Source organism: Carassius carassius, chromosome 18, assembly GCF_963082965.1.
Source record: "Carassius carassius chromosome 18, fCarCar2.1, whole genome shotgun sequence".
In the NCBI taxonomy this organism is placed as follows: Eukaryota; Metazoa; Chordata; class Actinopteri; order Cypriniformes; family Cyprinidae; genus Carassius; species Carassius carassius.
Genome location: NC_081772.1, coordinates 10562259 through 10590178, shown reverse-complemented (window position 1 = coordinate 10590178; position 27920 = coordinate 10562259). Strand labels below are relative to the sequence as shown.

Below are 27920 nucleotides of genomic sequence, written 5' to 3'. Positions count from 1 at the left end.
TTTGAATTGTCACATATTTGAATTGATTTTTAATCGTTAAATTCCTATTTGGACAGTTCAGCAAGACTTTAAAACGTCTTAATATCATTGTTTTAAAGACATTTCAAAGTGTGTGATTACTCAGTAAAAACACCTGTGTGAACCTGGGGTGAACTTACTTTATACATCCACTTAAAATGTATTCCTGAAAGTAAAGTTGGCTCTGAGAAAAATACTTGTTTCATTTGTTTGCAGATAACATTTTTGATCTGTCTATTTCAGTGTTTTAAAATGTGACTCCAGACACTTTTGGGGGCCACTGTATAAAGGTTATGTTTGTGACGGGGTGTACACTACTGTTCAAAAGCTTTGGGTCTGTAAGATTTTTAAAGATGTTTTCAAAAAAGTCTTTAGCAAGTTTTCATTTATTTGATTACTGAATACAATTTAAACATAATATTTTGAAATATACATTTAATTACAGTTTGTTAATATATTTTAAAACATCATTTATTCCTGTGTTTGCAAAGCTGAATTTTCAGAAACTATTACAGTCTTCACTGTCATATAATCCTTTAGAAAGATATGCCGATTTGGTGCTCAAGAAACATTTCTCAACTGAGAGGCACAATATAATGGCCAAAGATATCCATCTGATTGCTTTCAAACATAGACAACGGGTAGAAAATAGCACAGGAATGCAGGTGCATTACACAGGTGCCCTTAAAAGTTGCTGTTGTCGTGACATAGTGGGTGGGTGTGCAGGTTTATAGTAAAAAATCAAAGTAAAAATCGGAACTGTTGGCCAGTAGAAACAGTCCTTATTGTTGAGTCCTGAGTGAATGTATATACGTGCTAATATGCTGTGTAGTTTGTGCTTTGGGAGTGCCATATCCTCTGACTGTTGGATGTGTATGTGTGTGTGTGTGTACATTTGTATCAGTGTTCCTAGCAGACCGCGCCTCTTTCAGGAAGACAGATGCAAGACTGAGCTGCTCCAATCAGCCCGGTTCTCAGAATTCCCAAGCTGAATCCAAGTACTAGACTGAGAGAGGAACATGAGAAGTTGAGTGGGACAAATGACCCAGTGACAGAGGATATAAGGATGAAAGAGCGAGAAGAAAGGTGAATTGGATAATGGAGAAAAGTAGTGTTGAATGGTTATATGTTTAGTGCCTGAGCACAGTCTACAGCAGGGGTGTCAAACTCAGTTCCTGGAAGGCCGCAGCCCTGCAGAGTTAAGTTCCAACCCTGCTCCGACACACAAAGCATCTAGTTTTCAAATAAGCCTGAAGGACATGATTAGCTGAATCGGGTGTGTTTAATTAGGGTTGGAGCTAAACTCTGCAGGGCTGTGGCCCTCCAGGAACTGAGTTTAACACCCCTGGTCTACAGTCATTGATCTCTCATTGTAATTAAAGTTAATTGGCCTCAGCTAGACAAAGACACTTGCTCAGAAGATATATAAAAAAGGTTCGAAATTAAGTAAATAAAGTGGCGCTAATTGTTGGTTTTTGATAACTTTACAACGAACTGCAATATATTAAGTCAACTATAAAAATGAGAGTTTGACACTTGTTGATTTAACCAATGCAAGTAATTCAAATCAATGTCTTAGTAAAACTTCTGTTCTGCATCTTCTAAAGACCTTTACGTCAGTGGAAAATAATGTGGAATATTCTTTCATTAACCAAAGTCATATATATTATGAACATGATGTGTCTTTTTTATGTTTTTATGACAGGTGCTGTTTTACAGTTTTACAGACAGACAGCTTGTTTATGATGTTTTTGATGTTGACACAGTAACCTGCACCATTTGTACTAATAAGTAAAACAACAGTTTAATAATCCTATATATATGCACACAAACATTCACTCACCGTATATATAACTATTTATTAAAACTAGTTATATATAAATAATAAATATATATAAAAACATTATCATGAACAGTTAGACATTTTTATATATTTATTACCGCAATAATTTTATTCACTCACTATTGTATATTTTGGACCCTGCATGCAAATAACTGATCTAGTGAGCCCATGCTATGTTAGTCTAGTTAACAACAGAGTTTAATTTTATTCCTTAAGACATTTTTTTCATAAACATGTAGATCTCTCTTTTTGCAGTTCTTACTGGTCACACATAGTATACTTACTTGCATTGATCTATGGAACAATGGTCGCGACTGCTTCATTTGTGCATGCATCTATCATGAAAATACAAACATTACACCTTTAGCACAATCAATAAGAGATAATAATGACTAATATGCAAAGTTGAATGATTACTGGGAACTGAGTGAAAGAATGACCCCTGCTGCAGAATTAGTGTTTATTTGCCTGTTCGTCTTTCCTGTTGCAATATTGATTTTAAAAAGATCTTTGTTTAACACAGACAGAATAAGACTTCAATCAGTGTCAGAATGAATCAGACAAATGCAGAAACTATAAATGTGGATTATGAGTTACTGAAGGCCTTCTTTTTATTATAATTTTTTACATTGTGGTTACTGTCACACCATATAGTCCAAAGTTCAAGGCTGTAAAGACTTTAGTCAGCTTGCAACACTTTTTTGTGCATACAGAGCACCAGATATATTCGGACATAAAAACATATCACTCCTAGTCATTGAACAGACATTGAAACAAGTTCATTTCAAAGTTAGTCTACTTTTTTTTCTTTTAGAGGCACTATGGTGGGGGAGTGAGGGTGAAAAAAACAGATTGGACCCTGAAACTGTTGTTCTGCTCTCTGATTGGCTGACTCTTGTTGCTAGGCTTATGTCTTTTGTGGTTTTTTTTTTCCGCTCTTTCTTCCCCCGGTCTCTGATAGGTCAGGATGGAACTGGTTTAGACAAGGGCTGTGTCAGGCAACTTTTCTGCCACTTGTTGAACATCAGAAGGCTTGTGGTTTTAGCGTGGCTGCTCGTTCAGCACAAGAAAAACAACAGCACAGAGACACATTCACACTGAGAGTCACTTCTACAGACACATCCTGTTACTCAGAAAGAGTTTACGTATAAATAATAAATTTTCACCGGCAGAAATTCACAACCAGAGCCAGAGTTATTGGCAGATGGTGGCTGTTTTTCTTGCAGCTCCAGGAAATCAGCTTTTCAATCTAATATTTACATAATATATTATATAGTTCTAAATGAACATGACTTAAATCTGAATTTTCACACTTGAGAAAAGACTAAAGAGATCTCCACAGCTGGTGAATTAAAGTTCTGTTTAATGAAGAATAAGTTGGCAAAATATTTAAGTTTTAGTAAAATAATCTATAAAAGTGAAGAAAATGCGGACATAAAATAGGCTTCCAGCTATCGAATGATAATTTCCTTGTTTAACATGTTTTACTGGTATAAAAAAAATAACAAAAATTTTTTTTTATAATTTGTGACTCATAAGTATATCAGATGCATATGTCCGGACATGCTTCTCTTGTGCTGTGCTTAAATGTATTCATCAATACAATGGAAAAATTACTTAAAATGACTCCAAAAGCAAGATTTATGTTTATCGTTTTGAAAACTTTCATCATTAGTTGCGTTTTAGGTTTGTTTTCGTATGTGAATAGAGTCATTCCACTTTTTGTAGTCTTTTTTTCATAGATATAACCAACTGGGCAGCTGAGCCCAATGTTATGATACGTTGTGGGTACAGTAAAGCCTGAAGTTTGTTCTAAGATAATAGTTATAGCTCTTTTAATAAAGAGAGGAAAGAGTGCCTTGGGGGAGATGGCCGCAAGGCAAACGCTGACCATTTTCTTCTGTAGGTTTGCTGAGCCATAGGGCTCAGTGGGCCTGGTTAACCACCCCCCTATCACCAGAGAGAGTGCTGACTCCTGCTCTGGTCTGTTTACACCCCTCAGCCCCCCGATCAAGGTTGGTCCCTTCAGACACAATGAACATGCTGAATAGCTACTCTTCATCTCGTGAGCGATGCCAAATCCAAACGCTTTGACAGCCTTATGCTCATGCACAGGACTTTACTTAATGTTTGTTGGGCTTTATTACTCCACAATATATTTTACAATAGTGCATTTCATCATACAGAGGGAAAAATAATGCATTGTGGTTTATGCATTATGCTTTAGTTGTGAATCATTCAGTATGTTGTAAAGATTAAAGCTCAACTGTATAAACAAAATTCTAAAGTGCATTGCATTGCATCATCTTGACAAATTGAATCAGTTGAAAACCAAGGCTTTTTTTCTTGAAAACAACCAATCTGTGAGCCAAAACGGTTATTTTATCTATTAGGTGCCTTGACTTGTCCCCTGTGGGGCATATTAAGCTGTCAGCAGGAATTGATCTTGTCTTGTTTTTCACTGTAGTCCATGCTTTCCTCCTCATTCGTGTTGCAGGGCTTGTTTACTGCAGTTCACTTTGCTCAAGGAAAAACATCCCCTCCCACTTGCTTGGGCTACTTAAATCTGTCCCTTTCACCAGGCAGGCGGGACTGCCAGGAGGTAACAGTCTCATAGAATTGACAAATCATGATTTTGTAAATAGGTATATTGGAAGGCCAAGTAAAATGTCTGTTAAGTATTAATCAACATTAGAATGTTTCCAGTCATATACCTGAAACCAAAGAAAAGCTCTCCATCGAAAGTGCACTGAGATAGAAAATCAACTATTCTTAGACAATTTCCATATAAATCAGTTAAATAAATCCAAATATATAAACAAATAGGAAGTGTTCAATGTTTAGGTCACCCAAAAAAATGAAATTGTGTCTTTTACTTTCATTCATCTTGTTTCAAACCTGTATGACTCTCTTGTGTGAAACAAAAGAAAATGTTAGGCAGAATGTGAGACGTTACTCCTCGGTTTAAATGCATCTTTCATTCCAATAAATGATATGCTCTTTATAACATGTCCTTTTTAACTAACTTTTCAACGACGTGAGTGTGAATAAATGATGACAGAATTGTATTTTTTGCGTAAACGACCGTTTTAAGTCGCCCGTTGGCGCAAGTGTCTTTTAACCCCGCCCCCTTAGCGTTGATTGGACAACATAGGTTGTTTTTGGATCGTGATTGGCTACTGGGCGCGTCAGTCATATTTATGGCTTGTTTTTTTACCAAAAGAAAGCTTGGAGAGAGTGGGTATTCTGCTCGGGAGCTTCAGCAGATAGGAACCGGTAGCCTAACAAAATGCCTCAAGGAACAACGGGAACTAAAACAAACACAAGATAGTCGCTCTAATTTTTTATATAGAAGCAGAAAAGCGCAACATGAGGCACGCATCGACATCTAATGAAACTATGGAAAACTCCTCTCTCACCATGACAGACTTGTTTAAAATGTGCACACAATGCGAGCGGATAAGAAAAAAGGTAAGAAACAAATTAGAGCTTGACATCAAGTTTAACTAATGACAGATGTATTTTTAGCTAACCTGTTTCGTTAGTCTTCTTTTTTTTTCTTTGCCGTGGGTTTAAAATAATGTCCGTTTATTTAGTCCGTTTGCTGCAGTGCAGCCTGGTCTTTGTACGTTACTTGCATCATGAACACAGCTGACTTGTTTTTCGGTCTTCTGTCATCGGATGAGATAGCAATTCGTCTTTTATCAATGGCTGACAGTATTAAAGTCAGTGTCACATTGTCTAAATGTTGTTTTTTATTCAAGCAAAGCACTAATATGCAAGATAGCCATCGTGTGGAACTGATGTATGTTTCTGCAAGGCTCGCGGTGTCAAGTTAAATAGCATTTAGTATTAAATGTAGTTCTACACCATAGCTTGCGAATTCCTGTCTGAGTCAGCTATTTTGGCATTATTATGTCACTGGTATATTGCAAACTGGCCTTTTTGTTCATATGGAATCTAGGTTGTTTTGAATCATTCTCTTTGTGCCTTTGACAGATTCTATTGTATCAATAAGCAGATTAATGATGTTCAGGATCTGAATGAATGATGCATTTACTTACAGATCTGACTGTATTACGTATTATGTCATGTATTATAAAGAATATCTTTTCTAGCCCATGCTAGAGAAAATTCTAGTACCAGCCATTGATATTTGAGCTGAGGAAGGCTTTTGTTTTTATGAGTTCTCTCATGCCAAGATTTCTTCAATATAATAATAGTAGTTTCATGCCAAGTGCTTCTCTCAGGTTTTGACTTGTGGATCAGGAAATCATGCTATTGGTTTTGATCTTTTTAGGACGCTGGAGTGCAAATCCCCAGACCGGTAGGAAATGGACCAAGTAGATTCATACCAGAGAAAGAGGTTAGTGTTAACATCAACCCTGCTTGATTTAAAGTTGGCTTGAATCTCACTCCAACCATTATAATCAACACATTGCACTCCCTTTTTTGGCATTAACAATGTTTATCATCACAGTCTAGTTAAGATATTTTATCAGTACTGAGTTCCCCAGGTTCACCTCATCTTTATTCCCCCGTTGTCTTAGATACTTCAAGTCAGTAAATTGAATGAAAGAATACAGTCGATTTTTGAGGATGCCTTCGCAGTGCTTGGTCGCCTTGACAACATCTCCTTGGTGATGGGGTTCCATCCTGAGTATTTGGAGAGCTTTCTTAAGACACTGCATTACCTGCTTCAGGTGGACGGTCCATTGTCTCTGCACTGCAGACATTACATAGGCATAATGGTGAGGCTGCAGGCTGTATTTTTGTATGCAACTCAAAAATAACAATGATAGATTCTTCTGAAGGTGTCTCTGTGGTCAACAGGCTGCCGCTAGGCACCAGTGCACGTATCTGGTCAACCTGCACGTGAATGACTTTCTGCAGGTCAGAGGTGATCCCAAGTGGTTGAAAGGTCTGGAAGAAGCCCCACAGAAGCTGCAGGCTCTTGGAGAGCTCAATAAGATCCTGGCCCATCGCCCCTGGATGCTCACCAAAGAACATATTGAGGTATGACTTCAACCTCACAGTCACACATGGACACTCGCCTACAGCTGTTACGCCACTGTAACGAGCACAACAAAGTTTTAGAATGCTTTTAGAGGCAACTATGAAGTATGAGGTCAGTCTGGTTTCAGGAGATATGAAGTTTATTAGCTGTAAATATACATTTGGATATTTTTTTGGAGTGCCTAATGTGAAAAATTATCCTAATATTGTAATTGTAAAAGAAAGCTTTAAATAGTTTGGTGTAATATTTTATTCCTTACAAGAAGAAAAAATTGCTTTGAAAAAAATTGGATATTTCTGAATTAATAAGTCATAATATTTGTAAAGAAAACTCCTTGCCTTAAACATTTTAATTTTAAAGTTTAAAACAGTGAATAAAATATATACATATATATGATATTACATTTTCCTGTTGGTTATGCAATGAGTCATTAATCTGAAACTTTTCTTTTTCACTTTTTCAAAACCACTTGAAACCAACATGAATACCAAGAGTACATTTCTAAGAATTATTTTTCCATTTCTTTGTCGTGGACACTCTTACATATCATTGGCCCTAATATTTATTTATTTTTTTCTTACAGCGTCTACTGAAGGCAGAGGAGCACAGCTGGTCCCTGGCCGAGCTGATCCATGTTGTGGTGCTACTCACGCTCTATCACTCTCTGGCCTCCTTTACGTTTGGTTGTGGCATCAACTCTGACATCCACACAGATGGAGGACATACGCTCAGGCCGCCCTCGCTCAGCGGTTACTGCATTTGTGACATTGCCAATGGCAACAGTGCCCTGGAGGAGATGTTTGGGAACCAGCAGGTGAGACAAAGGGAAATGTATGCAAAGAAAAGATTGCAAGACTTTCTCATATTTGCTAGTCTTCCATCCAGTGGTCCTGAAAAGGGATCTGTGGAATGCATGGAGTGTGAGGTTCAAATTCCTAACCATACAGTGCACATAAACTGTGTGATGACCTAGATTCCTGTATGCGTGTGTTTAGGTGTCTGAATTCTCTGGTGAGGTTGAAGTGCTGATGGAGAAGATGAAGCAGCTCCAGGAATGTCATGACGAAGAGGAAGCCAGTCAGGAGGAAATGGCCACTCGTTTTGAAAGGGAAAAAACAGAAAGCATGCTGGTAGTCACCTCTGGTAAGTGGGATTTTAATTTTTTTATTTCATACTACAACGCCAGGATGACTTGTATTAAAGCAACATGTTTGGTTAACAGAAGATGAGGAGTGTGTACCATCTAGAGATGTTTCACGACATTTTGAAGACCCTAGTTACGACTACAAAGACTTCTCCAGGAGAGGAGAACATGTACCCACTCTCAGAGTGCTGGTGAGAAGAAAGTCACATTGTCTTGCTTGTTGCCAGTCAAAAGAAATGGAGGATTAAAATAACAGAATTGTGATGTTTTCCGCCTTGGCAGGACTATAGTTGGGAAGATCATGGCTTTTCCCTGGTGAATCGGCTGTATCCAGATTTTGGACAGCTTCTAGATGAAAAGTTCCAGATCGCATACAATCTCACGTACAACACAATGGCGACACACCAGGGTGTGGACACGTCCATGCTTCGTAGAGCCATCTGGAACTACATCCACTGCATGTTTGGGATTAGGTAAGTCTCTCCACTGTTCTCTGTTTCACAAGTAAATATATTTGGTTGAGCTGTAAAAATGAGTTTATTGTTTGTCATTCTACACACACACACACACACACACACATACACAGATATACATATATATATATATACACACTTTTACATTTTTATTTTTACATTTTCATATTGCTGAGGTATCTTTCTTTCTCTGTCTGTTACACTGCAGGTATGATGATTATGATTATGGAGAAATTAATCAACTGTTAGACCGCAGTTTTAAAGTCTACATCAAAACTATGGTGCGCACTCCAGAGAAGATCACCAAAAGGATGTATGACAGCTTCTGGAGGCAGTTCCAGCACTCTGAGAAGGTTAGAAGCACTTCTGAAACACAAAAATGAACACAGATTATTTGTGATGGTTAAATGTTTGAGTTTATAAAGATTCTTTTCTTTTGTCTTTTAGGTCCACGTTAATTTGCTTCTTATGGAAGCGCGCATGCAGGCAGAACTGCTCTACGCTCTGAGAGCTATCACCCGCTACATGACATGAAGTGCTGTTCTTGTCTACCTTTTTATTTTATTTTTTTTACTGTTGTTGACGTTGGACACTTCAATAAATGTAAAAATTACAAAAAAAGGAAAAAAAACTAAACTGAGGAAGAACAACAATGGTTGGGTGTGGAGGATGATGACAAGGTTGTTTTGCTAAAAGAAGGAAAAAAGCAACAACTATCAACTGAACCTACTTGTTGAATCCCTTGTGTGGCTGCTCAGCCTGCAGTGCCAACACTGGCCACTGGGGGGCTCTGAGAAGAATCCCTAGTGTGTAAGAGGACAAGCTGAGACTGCGAGCTTCTGGAGGCCAGACTTCCTTTAGTATTTCAAATGCATCTGCGATAAGATGCCATATAATCATATCTTCTTTATGTGAGATGAGATTAAAAACAAAAGCACAAATAGCAACTCCAGCACCAGTGCAGAAAGACTGCACCGACAAGACTATCTACTAGTGTTTTATCATTTTATATAGGTTTTTTTTTTCAGCAGTGGCTAGAGATAGAAGCATTACTGTTTTTGCATAAACGCGTGCCTAGTCATGCGCAGCACTGGCAACAGATGCTGATGTGCCGTCTGTTCATGCTGCTTTTCTCAATTGAGAGGCCTCCAAACCATCACCCATTTGTATAAGCTAATCCAGGAACGATTGTTTTAGTGTGCGAACGCAATTCAAAAGTAATAGCTGTCTGAGCCCTTGTTAGAGTTTACTGTAAGACACCACTTTGTCTCATTAAGACATTTCCAATGTGTGAATGCTAGGGGGGGGGGGGGGGGGTGAATATAGAAAAAAATCCAAACATAGGCTCTTTTGGGGGGTTCATGGATTAAAAATATCAAAGCACTTTTTTTGAAAAATGTTAAGCTTCAGCTGTTATGTAGCCATTTTGTCTCGATGTCCGTTTTCTATCTTTTTTTTTTTTATTTGTGTTGGCAACTTTTAAAGTGAAGTGCTTCCTGTTGCTCTGTTCCATCCGCCTTATCTGTCTTCCTTTTAATGCATGGTCATCTTAACTCCTTGTTTCTATCTTGGAGTTTATTAAACTAAATACCTCCTGTTATGTATCCTTAAATATCTAAGTGCTGTCTGGTGAGCAGAACTTTGTCTTACGTGGCCGCCTGTACAGAGCTAGAGGCTGAACCAAGTGACCCGCACGACTGCACGGTTGTGGGGTTAAACCATGCTTGTTCTTATTATCAGAACTTTAACCAGTGTAACTAAGCAAGTTTTGTTTTGAGTGTGTGTGTGTGTGTTTTCTTTTCAAGCAGGGTGGATTCTCTGCTGTCTTTTGTTTACTAAACCAGTTAAGTACTGCATTCTGATGATGGCAGGACTAGAGGGATGGTACTTTTTCATTTGGAGGAGTTTTAAGTCAGACTTGAGAGACTGATGTCAGTTACTGACAATTTTATAAGAAATTATTTGTAAAAAAAAAATAAAATAAAAATAAAACATGGTATTCCACTGGTTGTATCATTTGTAATTTAATCTGAAGTCTTTTTCTTCGCTGAAAAGTCACAGATGATGCATTACACCAAACAATTATTGTTATTGATTATTAATTGCAAAAAAAAAAAAAAAAAGATCTGAGCAGTCCAAACACCTCATATCACAAGAATCGAAGGTTCTTTATATGCTTTTAGGTCGCATAATCAATGTTTTTATGTCCATGAACATCCACCCAACAGTAGAGACCTTTGTAGCAAAGCAATATAGCAGCACAGACACTACAGGCCCATAGAAAAGCACTAATGATTTCAACACAATGTTGAACGCTGCAATTTGTCCTCTCACAGCGAGGATTAAAGCAAGTAACATTGTTAACCTGGGAACAATCCTGTTTGCATAAATAAGGAAATATTCCCTTTTGTTGTTTGTAATTTCCCTGTTTGTTTGTGGTTATGAGGCTGTTGGTCATTTAGTGCCTGCAAATGGACATTAAATGGAAATCACCATAGGCTAGTTGTTGCTCATTTTAAAAGAATAATGTGAGAAGTTGGGTTCCCCTCTTAATAACGATAAAATATCTTGTTCTTTTCTGAAAAAGTCCCTTGGATATCGTGCAGGAGTTCAACAGCTTCAGAGTTTACACAATGAAGAAAACATTAAATCTCAGTAAATAGTGATTAAATACATTTTACAAAAATCTAATTTCGGTCATTGGTATTTAAGCATGTATGAAGGTCAACTCTAGGGCAGCTGTGTAAACTTTATAGTTATGTGTATAGACTGTAGCTGTGAAGTGTTAACCTGTTAAGAGGAGGGAAGCCAGTGCCATATTATATCAGTTTGATGTGATTGTATGACAATGTTTCTATTCTGTCTTCCTTACAGACTTTTCTGCAAGTGTCAGATTAATAAAGTCTTTGACAGAGATGCTCATGAGTGATTTTTGCATGTACATTAGTGTGGTGTTCATGAACATAAGACTTGATTTATGTGTTTGACACATGCTTTCTCCTGTTTAAGCTAAATACAGCAGCATAAGGTTGTGTAATAAATATTTGAACTATTTTATATATAAAACAAATGTGTTGGTCATAATTGACAAATTCCCTATTAGCATTCACAACATTTAAGTTCACAACATTAAAAGGAGATATTGTATTAAAGTGTAATATACACACTGGCTCATTCCTCAGCTTTTAGGTGTACATAAAGTACATGCCAATACACACACTGATCAGCATGTGATGTCTGGAGGAGGACTGTGTCAGTGGAGCTTACGGAATGATTCCAGTAGTGTCTTCAATATGAAAACGCTGTCTAAGCCTCTCAGCTACAGGCAAAAAGAGCAGCTCCCAGCATGCTTCCTGGACCTATCTGACTCCATCATCAGAAGGCCACTGCAAAGCTCCTCTGTCTGTCCAAAACGCAAGACAACATGTCTACATTAAGTTCATACAAAATTAATCATTAATCTTTAAAATAATTAATCATAAAAATAAACTTTTTTATGTATTGTCATATGTGCACATGCCAAAATAACTGTCAACTGACTGTTGTTTGATTAATATTATTTATACAATTTGTTTAATATATTGTTTTACATTGTCATATATATCATGGTCAATAAAAAAATAGTATAATATGCATTGTAATAAATCAAATTTGTGTGTTTTTTTTAATTATTATATACACATGCATCATTTGAATATATTTGACTGTTGCAAGCAATAACTGTTATCACTTTTTTATTTTATTTTAAATTATACCAAATTAGCATATTAAACTGCCAGTGCTGTATCTTGTGTGTTTATGTATACCTGTGTCGAGCCACAAGATCTCCAACAGCTCTTCAGCATGTTGCAGCTCTCCATCTAAAGAGCAGTACCACAGAGTCTGACACACCACAGCAGCCAGATGCCAGTCCTGAGGCCCCAAGTCACGCAGACAGCCTGCAACATGGAGATAGAGAGAAGGTATAGCACATATACGTACATACAGTGTTGTCAAAAGATGAAAGCATACTGAAGAGAGAGGCAAGTTACTTCTGAACAGTTCCCTCGGCCCTCAGCATGGCCCTGATGTCTGGATCTGAAGATAGGTTGATGAGAACTCCACATGCAGAGAAACACACATCAGGGGTCTTGGTGTCCAGGAGGGTTACCACATACTGCTCCACTGAGACACAAAAGACCAACACAACGTCAGCCTCTTGATTTTGGAGAGAAAAATGACAGAGAGAGTGTCTCACACATTTTTGCTGCATGATGAAGTGCCTCACATCTTTGATCTGCGACAGATTTCCATACACACGTGTGGCCTCCAAAACAGCATCCATACTGGTGCTCAGCAAGAGCTTTAGTAGCACTAAACCAATGACAGAAGGACAGGCGGGCATAACTGAAGGACCAAGACAGATGCAACATACAGGCTGCGTTCACACACACGTCTTACACCGTGAGATGTGTGTGTGCTGGGCACGGACCACTGAGCTCATGCCTTGGTTGAAAGACAGGTTGTTGTCTTTCCTGTACACACCTCCACTCTGAGAAAGAAGGGCAGAAGACACAGAAAACTTACAGAAAACATACAGAATAGGGATGCATTATAAATATGTGTAATTCGTTATGCATGTTTATTTCCTTGATTTTTCATTAGGCCACATTTGCCATCATCTTGCTCTCACTTAAAGTGACTCTATTAAAGTGTTCACAGTTCTCTGACATTGGTTAGTGGTTAAATGATATGCAGGTAAACAAATATGTCTCGATATCGAAGAATATCCTATTTAAATTAACGTGATAAATGAGTACTAATATGTGTAATGTATGAATTGCGTTACAAACTACAATTTTTGTCATGTAATTTGGAATCAGTAACGGACTACAATGTGTAAGCAATCTACCCATCTCTGGCTAGGGTATAACACCAGCCAGGTGGTTCAATTCTTGGTACAGAAGATCAGATCGCTGATCAGGTGTCACTTCCTCTTTGAGAAGTTTCAAAACCATTCGTGTGAATTTCGGTGTGAGTACTTAACGATAAATCCGAAATTGAGGTAGTCAGAATCTGCCAGTGCGTGTGACTGTAGTAAGATCCTGTATTTCCCGTTCAAAGTGCGGTTTGCTCTGTCAGTGTTTGTGCGTCACGCTGCAAAGCGTGTGTTCATTTCGAAACACCTTTTGTTGTGGCAAATGCTCTGTCATTGTTACCCTTGATTTCTCAGTTTCTTTTTCCTTCTCGATTTATATTTTCATCATAACAGGATGTCATTCTAATGTACCAGACATAAGGTAGATAAGCGAGAAACAATAAATCTCCCACCCATTTCCTCTCTAACTGTCCACATCTCAAAACACACAAAAAACGACAGCATCCTCTAACTGTCATTTCTAACTGCAAGAATCTAGCAGTAAGTTTTAATATCATTTCTCACTTTTTAAAAATGACATATTTCCACAGGACACAAATCTCTTTCTCTATTTCGAAAAGGAAATGCATAACCACCTCTTCACCCTAACATAACTGCTTCTGAAACGTTTGCATGCAGAACCAAAACCAAGCTTCCATCCATCACCATCAAAACAAAAATAGACGCTAAGCATAATAAAAACATGAAGTTTACAGTCTGGCTGTTCTCATCATTGGAGAGGATGCAGTAACTTGAGGGCCTGTGCCAGTAATCGACGTGGAGAGAACAGCATGTGATTGCACCAACTTTGCACATTCATTCAATTTCAAGGAAGTAAACTTAGCCTGACACATCTGTGTTGCTGTGTGTTTAAAGTCACATCGCTTTTGCCAAGCATTGGTCACGTACACAATGCTTTGAGAGTGACATTGAAATGCATGAGTGAATGCACTGCAGTATTTGTAAAGTACATTCCCAGTGGGTTTTCTGTAAACATGGAATTTTTGTTGAATGAGCTATAAACTAATTAACCACTTAGAGGAATGTGTGTATATTTCATGGTTATGCTGTGTACCCAGCACTTCCAGTAGCAGCTGTACATGCAGTGTGTTGGCAGCTAGGGCCGTGCCCACAGTGGGATGGATGGCCAGGTTGGCCAGCAGTCTGATCAGTTTGACCAGGACGTCCTCTCTCTCAGGGGCACAGAATTGCTCAGGAGGCGATGGTGTTTCCTGGTAGACCTGGAAAAGATCTAAGAGGACATCTATCCCTCCTTTCTCTTTATAGACTCTCTCTCTGAATTCAGTGCTCTTGGCTGTCAGATTTCCAAGTGTGAAGAGGAGACGCACTACCAGATCCTGCACATAAGAAAAGACAGAGGACAAGTGTGTATAGTAGGTTTATGTTTAGCAGGTTTAAGTTAAGGTGACAACACATGCAACTAATTACATTTAATATGTATATTAATGCATTTATCTAATTTGACATATTTGTCATTGATACATAAATATTGACATAACACCCTCTTGTAAGACACATAACATACTATATATTCTATATGCCTATCTGCTACTAATCAGTCATTTGGATTCTTTGCATGGTGGAATATCAGAACTTGAAATGTATTATACATATATTTTTATATGGGTACTGCATATACTACAAGTATTTTATTCTTATATTTTATATTTATATTACATAAATGATATTTTAGATTTATATACAGGCGCTTCTCAATAAATTATAATGTCGAGGAAAAGTTAATTTATTTCAGTAATTCAACTAAACAGTAATTAAATCAATTCAGTGCACACAGACTGAAGTAGTTTAAGTCTTTGGTACTTTTAATTGTGATGATTTTGGCTCACATTTAACAAAAACCCACCAATTCACTATCTCAACAAATTAGAATACTTCATAAAACCAATAAATAAATAAAAAAACATTTAGTAAATTGTTGGCCTTCTGGAAAGTATGTTATTGTACATGTACTCAATACTTGGTAGGGGCTCCTTTTGATTTAATTGCTGCCTCAATTCGGCGTGGCATGGAGTTGATCAGTTTGTGGCACTGCTGAGGTGGTACAGAAGCCCAGGTTTCTTTGACAGTGGCCTTTAGGTCATCTGCATTGTTTGGTCTCTTTTCTCATTTTCCTCTTGACAATAGCCCATAGATTCTCTCTGGGGTTCAGGTCTGGTGAGTTTCCTGGCCGGTCAAGCACACCAACACCATGGTCATTTAACCAACTTTTGGTGTTTTTGGCAGTGTGGGTAGGTGCCAAATCCTGTTGGAAACTGAAATCAGCATCTTTAAAAAGCTGGTCAGCAGAAGGTAGCATGAAGTGCTCCAAAATTACTTGGTAAATGGGTGCAGTGACTTTGGTTTTCAAAAAACACAATGGACCAACACCAGCAGATGACATTGCATCCCAAATCATCACAGACTGTGGAAACTTAACACTGGACTTCAAGCAACTTGGGCTATGAGCTTCTCCACCCTTCCTCCAAACTCTAGGACCTTGGTTTCCAAATGAAATAAAAAACTTGCTCTCATCTGAAAAGAGAACTTTGGACTACTGGGCAACAGTCTAGTTCGTCTTCTCCTTAGCCCAGGTAAGATGCCTCTGATGTTGTCTGTGGTACAGGAGTGGCTTAACGAGAGGAATATGACAACTGTAGCCAAACTCCTTGACACTTCTGTAATCGATTTTGCTTGACAATCCACATAAGGCTGCGGTTCTCTCGGTTGGTTGTGCATGTTTTTCTTCCACAGTTTTTCGTACCACTCAACTTTCCTGTTATCATGCTTGGATACAGCACTCTGTAAACAGCCAGCTCATTGGCAATGCATTTTTGTGATTTACACTCCTTGTGAAGGGTGTCAATGATTGTCAGAGATCATTCTGAAGGCTCAGGAAACCTTTGCAGGTGTTTTGAGTTGATTAGCTGATTGGCATGTCATCATATTCTAATTTGTTGAGATTGAGAATTGGTGGGTTTTTGTCAAATGTGAGCCACATCATCACAATTAAAAGAACCAAACACTTAAACTACTTCAGTCTGTGTGCATTGAATTTATTTAATACACGAGTTTCACAATTTGAGTTGAATTACTGAAATAAATGAACTTTTCCTTTACATTCTAATTTATTGAGAAGCACCTGTATTTCAACATTAATGCAAACACTGGGACTGCAGATCAGTGGCATATATATCTAAAATATGTACCAATAAATGTGGAGAAGATTTTCATTATTGAGAAATCATATTGTATTTCTTGTTTGAGAAATGTGTAATATGTTGTTTTTTTTAAGTTGCAAACATTTACATTAAATATATTGCAATCAAACAAATATGAATAATTACACAGAGACTTATTATTTACTAAAGGAACATAAGATGCTAACTAAAAAAATTAGGAGATCAATTAGGATTAAATTTTTAAATATGATTTACAGGCCTGGTGTTTAGCGATTTGACGGTCCACTAAACGCATGCAAAAATCATTTGAAACGTCTGTGAATCTAGCTGCCATTTGTTAACTTTGTTTTGTCAGACAGTTTAAACAGATTTTCAACAACTTCTTTGTTTTCATTTAGAATGCATTGAAAAGCGGCGTGCAGAGAGAGGCTTCTGGCAGTAGTCTCGAGGACAGTATGTCCCTATGTGAGGCACAGGGTGTGTGGGAGTGTGCTTATGACACCTAGTACTCAGTATGGACCGTGTTTATTCTTTATGAGATTGGGAGCACATGATCTCATTACACTTAGTGCCAGAAGGAAAGAGAGAGAAGAGCATGAACGGTCTGTACTAAAATAAAACGAAAAGAAAAACACACACACCTTCATAGACCATTGCTCAAGTTCCACTTGAAAGCAGAAAGTGGAACATGCAGCTTATATGCTTATATGTGTGTGTTTGTTTCACTGTATGTCTGAGTGTGTGTGGACATTGTACATATACTTGGGCCAGATTCACCTGTTTCCTGCTGTATTTGCCTAGCAGGTCCAAAAATAGGCTGCAGCAGCTTGGCACATGGCACAACTTTATCAACACTAATCAAAAAGCTCAATTCCTCAAACTAAAATTAGAACTTACCTCAGCTGGTGGATATTTAAAATGCATTTTAAAGCATGCATTATAAAACTTTTAACCAGTGGTCCTCAGTCAGGGGGCCCATTACAGGGCCTCAGAAAAGGGCAAAAAGGAACTCAAAATTACTTCAAATCATTTGAAATAAAAGAAAACATTAAAACGGCTATGTTTTAATTTGAATTCAAATGCTGTTTTGATCTGTACATTAAGATGTGAGGCATACCGATAGTGTTTTATTTATAAATGATGAAATACTTCTTTATGATATTTATGTACGATATTTTATAAATGAAATATTTTAATGAAACAAAAGTAAAGCCATTAAAAAAAATTGTATTGTGGAATTTAAAAATTTCAATTTCAATTTATTTTTATTTATCTTCCATTTATTTATTCTTCTATTTGATCAAAATAGATTATTTGATCTTCCACAGACAAAAATGTATATGAGGTTCTCTTATCCAAGTGTGATTTCTAGACCTGTAAAAATACTGTACAGTAAATTAATACTTATAACAGTTATAAATCTTATAACTGTGGGCATTTTTAGAATCAATATACACTGTTCTAGTTGTCACTCTCTACAATATTTTATTGGTTAAAAAAAAAAAAAGAGAATGCCTTTTTGGACAGGAAAAAAGGCCGAGACTCAGACTGGTCAGCTATATTTCTCAAAGCTGCTGTGACCTAGAAAGGGTCAAGACAAGACAAGACTGTAAGCAACTGTGTGTTTGAGGAAAAAACACACACACACAAAAAAAAGAAAAGTATGAGTCTGTATGTTTGGCGAATGAGTGTGAATGAGGGACTGTACAGCAGGTGTGCATGTGTGTGTACTACTGACTAATGAAATAAAAGAGGAAGCACTTATAATCAAGAAGAAATAACATAAGGTCTTTAAAGTGGCCTCATAAATCTCTCCATCAAGAGCAAGAGACACTGATTAGGATACATGGAGGGAGACTTCTAGAGCTGCTTGGCTCATCGTGCCGTACTTTCATAGAAATCCTAATATCCGTCTGCCAACAGACTAATGAGTGGCAAAGCAATTAGCACTGAACATCAAACCATGCATGCTGAGTTCAGGACGTTTGTTTGGGCAGAGTTAAATCATTCCTGTGAGACATACTTTGTGCTGGAGGAGTATGATATAAAATATGGACATGGAGAAGTGGAAAAAGGGCATCCTCCTAGACAAAAACAAAAGCAGAGGAAAAGCCCATTAAAATCTGCCCTTTTATTCGACCCCATGCAACCCCACCTTTATATAGCGCTCATATTTTGTTCCATTTCGCTTCCAGAGCAGAGTCCTGAGAAACATCCGTTCTGGGGTTCAATGGATGGATGTCAATGGCAACCAAAATCGCTCTTCAAAATATATTGTTTTGTGTTCTACAGAGCAAACAGGTAACATATGGGTAAACCATCCCTTTAAAACAGACAAATCTATCTATTGTAGGTATATGTGTGTTCGCGAACATGATTGCCATTCTGAAAACAGGATTAGAGCTGACAATAAAGCAACTTTGATCTTTGAATCCTGCTTAATCTAAGCAGCGATCAAGGATCACCCACCTGTACCAGTATGTGTCTTGCGGTGATATGCTGACCTTCTCCCTCTGACTTGTAAGAAGTTACATTTGCTGAAGTAGATGGACCATGCATCATTCTTTATGACAGCTGCAGCAGTACGCCGATAAAGCCTTTAGACAGCAGCAGTCTGGAGAGGGCGGTGTTCCCTGAGACGAGCTTCAGTGAGCCGACACAGTACAGCACAGCTTCACCTTTACTCCACACATCCTCACAATGGAGCATAGACAGTAGGGAGTCTGTGTGTGTACACAAACAATGGGCTGATGTTAGAGATAATGACTGATTGAGTTTAGAAAGACTGGGTAAGTTATGTAACAATTGGGTCTAACCAAGGATGCAGCCGTTTAGGAACAGGGTGTCGTTACTAGCGTTCTGGCTGATTTTGAAGACAAGTTTGCAGATGTTCAGCAAGTTGTTTCCACTCACACTGAGCTTGTAATATAGACAAAAGCAATAAGGCATTGCTCCACACTTCTTCTGTTTAAAATTTTATGTTAAAATTTAATTTGAACCTGACCATAAAGATCATGCTCAGATTTTTTAAGTAATTCAAGCTTAAAGACATACAGTTCTGTGTGTGTGTGTGTGTGTGTGTGTGTGTGTGTGTGTGTGTGTGTGTGTGTGTGTGTGTGTGTGTGTGTGTGTGTGTGTGTGTGTGTGTGCGTGTGCGTGTGTGTGTGTGTGTGTGTGTGTCGATATACTCACTGCCAGAATAAGTTTGGCTAATGTTAGGTTAGGTCGGTCCGATCCCACATCTATAAGCCTGAAGAGTGTTCTAAGGATGACAGACCTCTTTTTACACTGCCTTCCCAGCATTCCTCTCTCAGCCGGGGCGTTATGGAGACCATTGCATGCTTTACACAGCTCTCCCACTATCTCATCTGACACGGCATCACCTACAGTACAAGGATCATTTTTTGAAAAAGACAAAACCTGATCAGTATACTGTATGTTCCAGTGCACAAAATAACACAATGTTAAGGTCGGATTTCAAACCGAATTTTTCACACAGTATTATTTGCAGCATTGTCATCCTTCAACTGTCCCTGTGAAGGACAGTGAAAGAAGAGCAGTCTGTGGAGTACGTACACAGCCTCTTTCATTCAGCTGATCTGATGTGTACACAGAGTAGGCTTACTGACATTTCACTGACATTTGGCCCACATGTCCACACCCACTGACAGAGTTAACACGGACCTCCAAGGCAAATTCCCCCCCTGTATGGTATGCATCATTAGTGCATATATAATAGCTCTTTACTGTTGTTCCACATGTACTGGCTCTGAGCACAACAACCTCATATTTCACTGAGTTTTAAGTTAGATTAGACTTCAATAGAGTATCAATATCTCCAAAATCCCCTGGGCTCAATTAAAATCGATAAATAATCTCTTTATTTTTTTTTTTCATTTTTACATGTTAAACTAGCTGTTGCTTGCAGAATAATTATCCATCTATGCTTTTAACCATTGTGTGAACTGGCAAATTGTTGCTGGATCAAACTTGCCTTTAGGGGATAAGTCACAGGCTGCATTTTTCAAAGCGATTTTTGGTTCTCAAATCTGTTTCCAAGATGGTTGGCATTCTCATTAACAGCACCCTGTGATGCTGCCATGGAGAATATGAATGGTATTTTATGAATGAACCCCTGAGTCTCTTGGCACAATAAATATTTTGATATTTATTCTTTTAAATGAATTTCTATTGAAAGTGCTTAAATATTTACTGTCATTAGCATTCCATGCCCCCCATATATATAATTTTGGAACTACTGTATTCTTTAACTTTTCTTTAATCTTTAATATTGCTTAAATAATAAAGACAACTGGTAAGAGTGTGCTGCAGAAAATCTTAGCCCACACAGAAGTAATGTAATATTTTTCATAAAGGGTTATGCTGAAAATTTGTCCTCACAGTATTCCCAAAATATAATGAATGATTTTTAAACCTAAACACAGCATTAGGGTTAAACCAAAAAGCAAAATCATTCTTTCTTAATTATGTGAATTTTGAATTGACCAACATATTGTTGATCAAGTGATGTCCAGCAAAACACATTGTGATCCTTCAATGGTCATCTTTAAGGTCATCAGATCATTACTGATCATTCATAAGAGTAATTTTATCATCACCTTGTGCAAAAGACTCAAATTCTTGAAGGACAGGAAAGACTTTAGTGTTCCAGAACACAGATTCATCCATGATGTCATCTCCTGTCTCACCATGCCCAAGCTTGACTTCTACAGCAGAATGAGATGGAGTGGGTGTCAGACAGACAAATATATAAACAGACATACAGATGTACTTGATTGATCTCCTTAGGGAAATTCAGAAATTTCACCCTAGCAGTTCTTAAAGCATATGAATGTAATACAGGATGTTCAGCATAGCATGAAAAGGTCAGAGCTTTACACCCACACGACTCTTCATTAGAGTCTGTTCTGTTCAAATGCCTCTCTGAGCATTTGCATTGTGGACGAGCTGCAGGAAGCAGTGGGTTGCGAAAACAACAGATCAAACGGCTATCAACTGGCATCTGGACAAAGAATCTTGAGAAACTGCTGCAGCAAAAATGGTTTAGGTTCCCAATCTAATCAGATATTTGTGGCTTCTGGCAAGAATGTGTCTGGAGCAAGATTTCCAAGATTGTTGCTTTGTTTATCATGTGTTTGACTGTCGGTTAGCGGTTTCAAGTGCAGTATATACATCCTAAATATAGCAATTTACCTGATTTTGATCATTTTTCACTGGATACATCAGTTAGCGGATTTCTGTTAATCACAAACATAAATAAGATGGCATAAATGAACAGGAACAATGGTTAGATGAATTCCAAAAACCTAAATGGTGTTTTAAAACATTTATATCTAACCTGGACATTTTTTACAAAGTCTGCAGATAGAAAATGCTTAAAATGTATCAACGTAAATACAAGTTCAAAAGAAATATAAAACATTATCTGTTTATTTATAAATGGCATATTGTTCTCCTGTTTTCCTGGCAGACACAAGAGGTCACTGTTGTGATATTCTGATGTAGCATTTCATTTGGCCAATTATTTTCATCATATCTTTTTCTTTAATGGTCAATGATTTCAGAATCAGTCACTGGTGAAAAATTGATAACTTTCCAAATGTGCTTGTGTAAATGTTCATTAAAATGTGCGTGCATGTGAGGGGTACTACAACAGACAGGAAACCACAGGTTCACGTGCTTGTCTCAGATCTAGTCATGCACTGTCATGGTGAATTTTATCTCAGATATCAAGATATCCGTTTACATGGTTTTAGTCTGTGCTATCACTAACAGCAGAATAAACTGACATAGTATGTCTCAAATTTTGTACTGCTTCTCAATTTTTATAGTACAGCATAATGCATCACTTTTTTTTTCAGATGTCACATAAGTATTGTGAAGAAATGATGGTACGGCTGAGCATATTTGTGGAGTTGATCATATTTGGGCTTTGTACTGTCTTGATAATGCCTCATTGTTGATGGGATGACTTGTCCCAGACGTGATCTCATCGCGTGAATCTCAAATGAGACTGTACTGGTGGTCAACACACCAGTGAACCAGCCAGTTACAAACGGCCTGCATAATCTAATATCGCTCCATTAGCAACTACAACAAGGATACAGTACAGAGAAAGAGGGCTTGCTGCCTGACCTTAACTTTATATTAACGTTCAGACTGTCCGTAAATGCATCCAAATTGGAAATGACTTTCATGTAACATAGTGATTTTCATAAGTGGGCATTCTGGGCAATGTACTAATGAGAGCACTTGGATTTTAATAAACAAATCTTTTAATGTGGTCTGACGGATGGTTTACACAATTCTGGTGCATTTCATGAAATAGAAGAGAAAAGAAAAAGGGATTAATACCACTGGGATCTACTGATCCTCAGAATGGTTCACAATTAACAAGTTCATTCTCTGTACAGGGTGTCCTGAGAGTTGACAACACATACAATATTTTATTGCTGTTCTTAGGCACAGAGCATAAATCAATTTACTGAGGGAGTTTGGTGGTGCATTAACAGTAGAGGTTTTTGTGATGAAACTCAAAGGGACAAACGCCTGATGTAAGTCCCTGTCATAAACATGCTGATTCAAAGCTACCCATCTACAGAGGTTTCAATCCTCTAAACATGGGTTCAATACAATTACAGATGTAGAAGTACATTTAAAGAACAATAAACCTTCAAGTGCCCGTAGAAGACAGCAAAAGAGATGTTTGTTCTCAAAAAGCAAACCTGTGTTCGACAAGTATGTGCAGGTCTGTTTCGGAGGATGATTTTTTTTTCATGCTCCACAACATCAGCACAGTGCAGCTTTTCTGTTTCACCTGGTTGGGCTGCTCCGATCCACAGCTTAGCTAAACAATCAAAAACAAAAAACACATATATTCATAGATATAATCAACATAATTTTTTGGTTTTTGAGATAAATTTCTTATGCTCATCAAGGATGCATTTATTTAATGAAAAATACAGTAAAAACAGTAATATTGTGAAATATTAATATGCTGATTTGTTGCTCAAGTAACATTTCTAAATATTATCAATGTTGAAGAGAGTTGTGCTGCTTAATATTTCATATTTTTGGGAAAACCATTGTAAATTGTTCAGTATTCTTTAATGAAACTAAATTTCAAAAGAAAAATATTTGTTTTAAATACTTAAAAAAATTATTCTAAGTGTCTTTTCTGGTACAATTTTATGCGTTTCTTAAAAAAAGAGAACAACTTACTTACCCCAAACTAAAGTATATATATGAATACATAGCTAATTTGTTTGAAATTTGAATAATCAGAAGCTCAGCCAGAAAATATAATTACCAGGTAGAAGCAGATGAAATTCCCCATGGCGAAACCAACATGGAGGAATCTTGGAATAATATATCCCTGGCGGAACCTTTATGCCAGTCACTACCAGGGGAAGTGGTTGATGATATTGTTTCTCCTTCAATCCTTGAGTTTACGCCATTCTTGGAAACAAAAGTTTTACATGTTTTGCAGAACATTGATTCCAAGAAGGCAGCTGGGCCAGATGGACTTGATCCGGGTTTGTTAAAAATGGCAGCAGAAATTATAGTGAAACCACTCACTTATATCTTTAACCTGTCCATTTGCACAGATACAGTGCCTACTTCGTGGAAGCAGGCTTACGTCACACCATTATTAAAATCTGGGGATCCATGTGATGCAAATAATTACAGACCTATCTCAAATCTTTCGGTTTTAGCTAAGGTTTTGGAGATTTTAGTGTCTGATCAATTAAAAACTTTTTTGGTTTCACAAAATATTCTTAACAACATGCAATCTGGTTTTAGATCTGGCCACAGCACAGTTTCTGCCTGCTTAAAAGTTATCGATGATATAAAAGCGGCAATTGATGAAAAGTTATTCTGTATGGCTGTGTTCATTGACCTTACTAAGGCATTTGACACAGTGGACCACTTCATGCTAATCAAAACCTTGTTGAATATTGGTGTGGGTCATAGAGCTGTAAATTGGTTTCAAAGCTATCTCTCTGAACGGATGAAAATTGTAAGACATGGGAATGTAACATCTGACCCTGTTATTCTAAAAAAGGGTGTCCCACAAGGTTCAGTTTTAGGTCCTTTGCTTTTTATTATCTATATAAATAATGTTTGTAGTGAATTTAAATTTTCACAGTATCTTTTGTATGCCGATGACACAATTATGTATTCTTGTGCCTCTACACCTGAGGTTGCCTGTGCAAATTTGCAGTCAGATTTCACCTCACTACAATCCGCCTTGTTTGATTTGAAGCTACTTTTAAATGCAAAAAAGACAAAGGCAATGGTTTTTGCCCCCGTAGGTACTAAAGTCCCAGTTCTTGCTATTAAGACACTTCAAGATGAAGCTATTGAACTTGTTGATACTTACAAGTATTTGGGTATCTGGCTTGATAAAGGTTTTACCTTTAAAAAACACATTGAAGCTCTAGCTATGAAACTTAAGTTCACTCTGGCATTCTTATATAGATTAAAATCTTGCTTTTTTAGGACTATAAGAAAAAGACTGGTTGCAGGATTATTCCTGTCTCAGATAGATTATGGGGATATCATCTATCAATTTGCTTGTCCATCTACTCTTTCAATACTAGACCCTCTTTATCATGCGGCTCTCAGGTTCATTACAAATGCTGGCTATCAGACACATCATTGCATCTTATACAATATGGTAAATTGGCCGTCACTTAAATCGCGCAGGATGCGACATTGGTACATTTTTATTTATAAAGCGATTTTAGGTATTTTGCCGTCTTATATTTGTTTAAAATTTGTTCGTATCCAAAGTACATATCGATTAAGATCTAGTGATGTACTACTTTTTAATGTACCAAGAATGAGGACTGAAGCAGGAAAGAGGGGTCTGTCATTCTATGGTCCTTCGTCCTGGAATGAACTACAGTCTAGACTAAAGATTGGTGCGCCGATTTCATTAGCTGCTTTTAAAAAAAAATATTGGATATGCGGACGGACATGTGTAATTGCTTTAATTAATGGTGGGTGGATATTGACTTCTAGCCACTATTTTTGTTTGTTTATATATTTTAAAGTCACTGCATCTTCACATGCAAATATATTGTAAATTTTGTGCAAATCTGCATTGTATTTTATATTTTAATTTATTGTCTTGTAACCTATGATTGCACGTGCTATACAGGACTCCCTTGTAAAAGAGACTGTGTCTCAATGGGACTTTTCCTGTTTAAATAAAGGTTATAATAATAATAAAAGTTACACTCATTTAACTTTTTAAATGGTTTTATTACTAAAGTAATAAAATAAATCAAATTAAATCTAGCAAACAAACATACATTTTTTTTCTCAATACAAACAAACTCAGGGCATACAGAGTTACATCATGAGGATGTAAACTGATTTATATAGTTTTTTTTTTTGATTCAGTGTAAAATACTTCATCTGTTAGCTGACTGTCTCTTCAGAGGCACTGACACAGGAAACAATGAAGAGGGTTATCAATCTTCCTGGAAAATAGTATGCACTATGCATTGCACTTTGATTTGAAAGATAAAGTAAAGTGACCATTTGACAACTTGTTATTGATTGATTGATTTATTTGGTGGGGAAATATTCATTGAAAAGAGAGGAAATATAAAACAAACAGATTAATAACATTATTTATTTTCTTACTCTTTGTGTTTGGTGTCATGGGTGGTAGTCTGTTTAGGGATGCTGCTCTAAGCAGTCTGGCTCTTGAACCTCCTGATCCTATCCTTGTATTCCCTCGTTCAGCTGGGGGTTTAGGAAGAATTGCATCCTCAACACAGCCATCCTCATCCAGGGACACAGACAGGCTGGGTTTCTAGGATTGAGAGAACTCTTGAATTACGGTTTCCTGATTTCATTTGAATAGTCAGACATAAAGTTTTGAAAGGCTTCTTACATGTTCCAGTGGGCTGAGTCGAGTTCCAGAGCCTTGCCTTGCTTCAAAATGTCGGGTATGTAGACTAGAAAAGAAATTTGTGAAGGCAATTTAAACAGCATACTAGTTTTATATGAATAAACATAAGGTTACAATTCAAGTACTTTAAAGAGTGCCAGTCTGGTTCTGGAAGTAAACTTTTCATTCATTTTCTCCACGGGGGACTGACTTTTAACAATAATTTAAAACATTAAAGACAGCATACCACAAGGTTTTTAATCTTTGAGTGGCATATGGCTAATAATTCTTAAATGAAAACTTAAAAAATAATGGGAAAAATACTTCAATAACCAATGGACAGGGCCTTTTGCACTCTATAACCAAAATCCATTCTAAAAATTGTAAGAAGCATAAAATACATTCAAAAGGGATAAATACATAAATCTGTCATCTCCAATGTTGTTTTACCTGAATGCAGATGGTGGTCGTCCATCATGTGCACGAGAAAATGATTCTCCAAAGAGCTGCCGATGCTTCTCCTGAGGTGTGAAAGGCCTCTTTGTGGCTAGAGTTCTGAGAGAGCGACGAGCTTCTGACACTATTTCAGCAATCGTCTGTCTCCTGATGCCAGTGCTTATGTAGACACTTTCACTTTTGCCATGAAGCTCCATTAAAGACATTCTTGATCCATAGGGATGCATACCAGTATCAAGGGCCTGAGACCTTGTCCATTATCCTATAAACAAAAAGGGTAGATAAAGAAGCATAACTATTGTTAAAGGAAGAGAAAAATTTATCTTTAGAAAAAAATGTTTTACTGCTTCTTGGAAATCTGTAGAAGACTTTTTATTTTATATTTTTTCTGACATTCTCGTCTTTATTAACCCAGTCTATATTTTACACCAAGTAGTTTGGTGTCCTGTAAGACTTGTTTTTCAATATTTCATATCTGATTACTTTTTTAAATTTACCCCACATACAAACAATTTCATATCATTCAGGGGTGCGTTTCCCGAAATCATCGTTAGCCAACTATTAAGTTCCACTGAATTATTTTTGGTAACAACGATTGCTTTTAGGAAACAAGTGAGATGAGCGTGCGCGTCCACACACCGTTACCATGGAAACGCACAACGCTGCTACAGTAGCTCTGGTGTAAAGTTAGCAAAACGACACATTTAAAGCATATAAAGTAAAAAAAAAAAACTAAAAACTTGAAGAAAATAAATAAAAAAACTCTTAAAATGAACAACTTGATCTGCGATTTTATATTCAGGTAACGTAACGTTAACCGACAAAAACAATAATAAACCACGACACTATTAGTTTTTTTTTTTTTTATTCAACCACGACACTATTAGTATCAAGTGTTGCCTGCAGCCTATTTCATCAGACAATTTACTGCTCTTTGGCAGTAC

At 37.2% G+C, this 27920-nt stretch overlaps 1 protein-coding gene, 1 long non-coding RNA gene and 1 pseudogene across 3 annotated transcripts in view; 2 read left to right on the top strand and 1 right to left on the bottom strand.

The window, feature by feature from the left end:
* The window catches only part of LOC132092351 (uncharacterized), a 31333-nt gene extending 29546 nt beyond the window's left edge, over positions 1-1787 (top strand). The window contains exon 3 of the long non-coding RNA XR_009422218.1: positions 935-1787. This is a non-coding gene — a long non-coding RNA (uncharacterized LOC132092351). The remainder of the gene's footprint in view (positions 1-934) is intronic.
* Positions 1788-5095: 3308 nt separating this feature from the next.
* LOC132092350 (sestrin-1-like) lies at positions 5096-9131 on the top strand. 2 transcript variants are annotated; one of them, XM_059498539.1, is made up of 10 exons: positions 5096-5332; positions 6162-6227; positions 6412-6612; positions 6695-6877; positions 7462-7692; positions 7874-8021; positions 8104-8213; positions 8305-8495; positions 8704-8848; positions 8943-9131. In XM_059498539.1, exons 1-10 carry the CDS (start codon positions 5231-5233, stop codon positions 9027-9029), a joined length of 1464 nt encoding a protein of 487 aa, XP_059354522.1. In that variant the 5' UTR covers positions 5096-5230; the 3' UTR covers positions 9030-9131. The 2 variants fall into 2 exon arrangements, with proteins under 2 accessions (XP_059354522.1, XP_059354521.1); XM_059498538.1 differs by having other exon boundaries at positions 5097-5332; positions 8101-8213.
* A 3058-nt stretch (positions 9132-12189) lies between these two features.
* Positions 12190-27182, bottom strand: LOC132091707 (armadillo repeat-containing protein 2-like; annotated as a pseudogene).
* Positions 27183-27920: the final 738 nt, after the last annotated feature.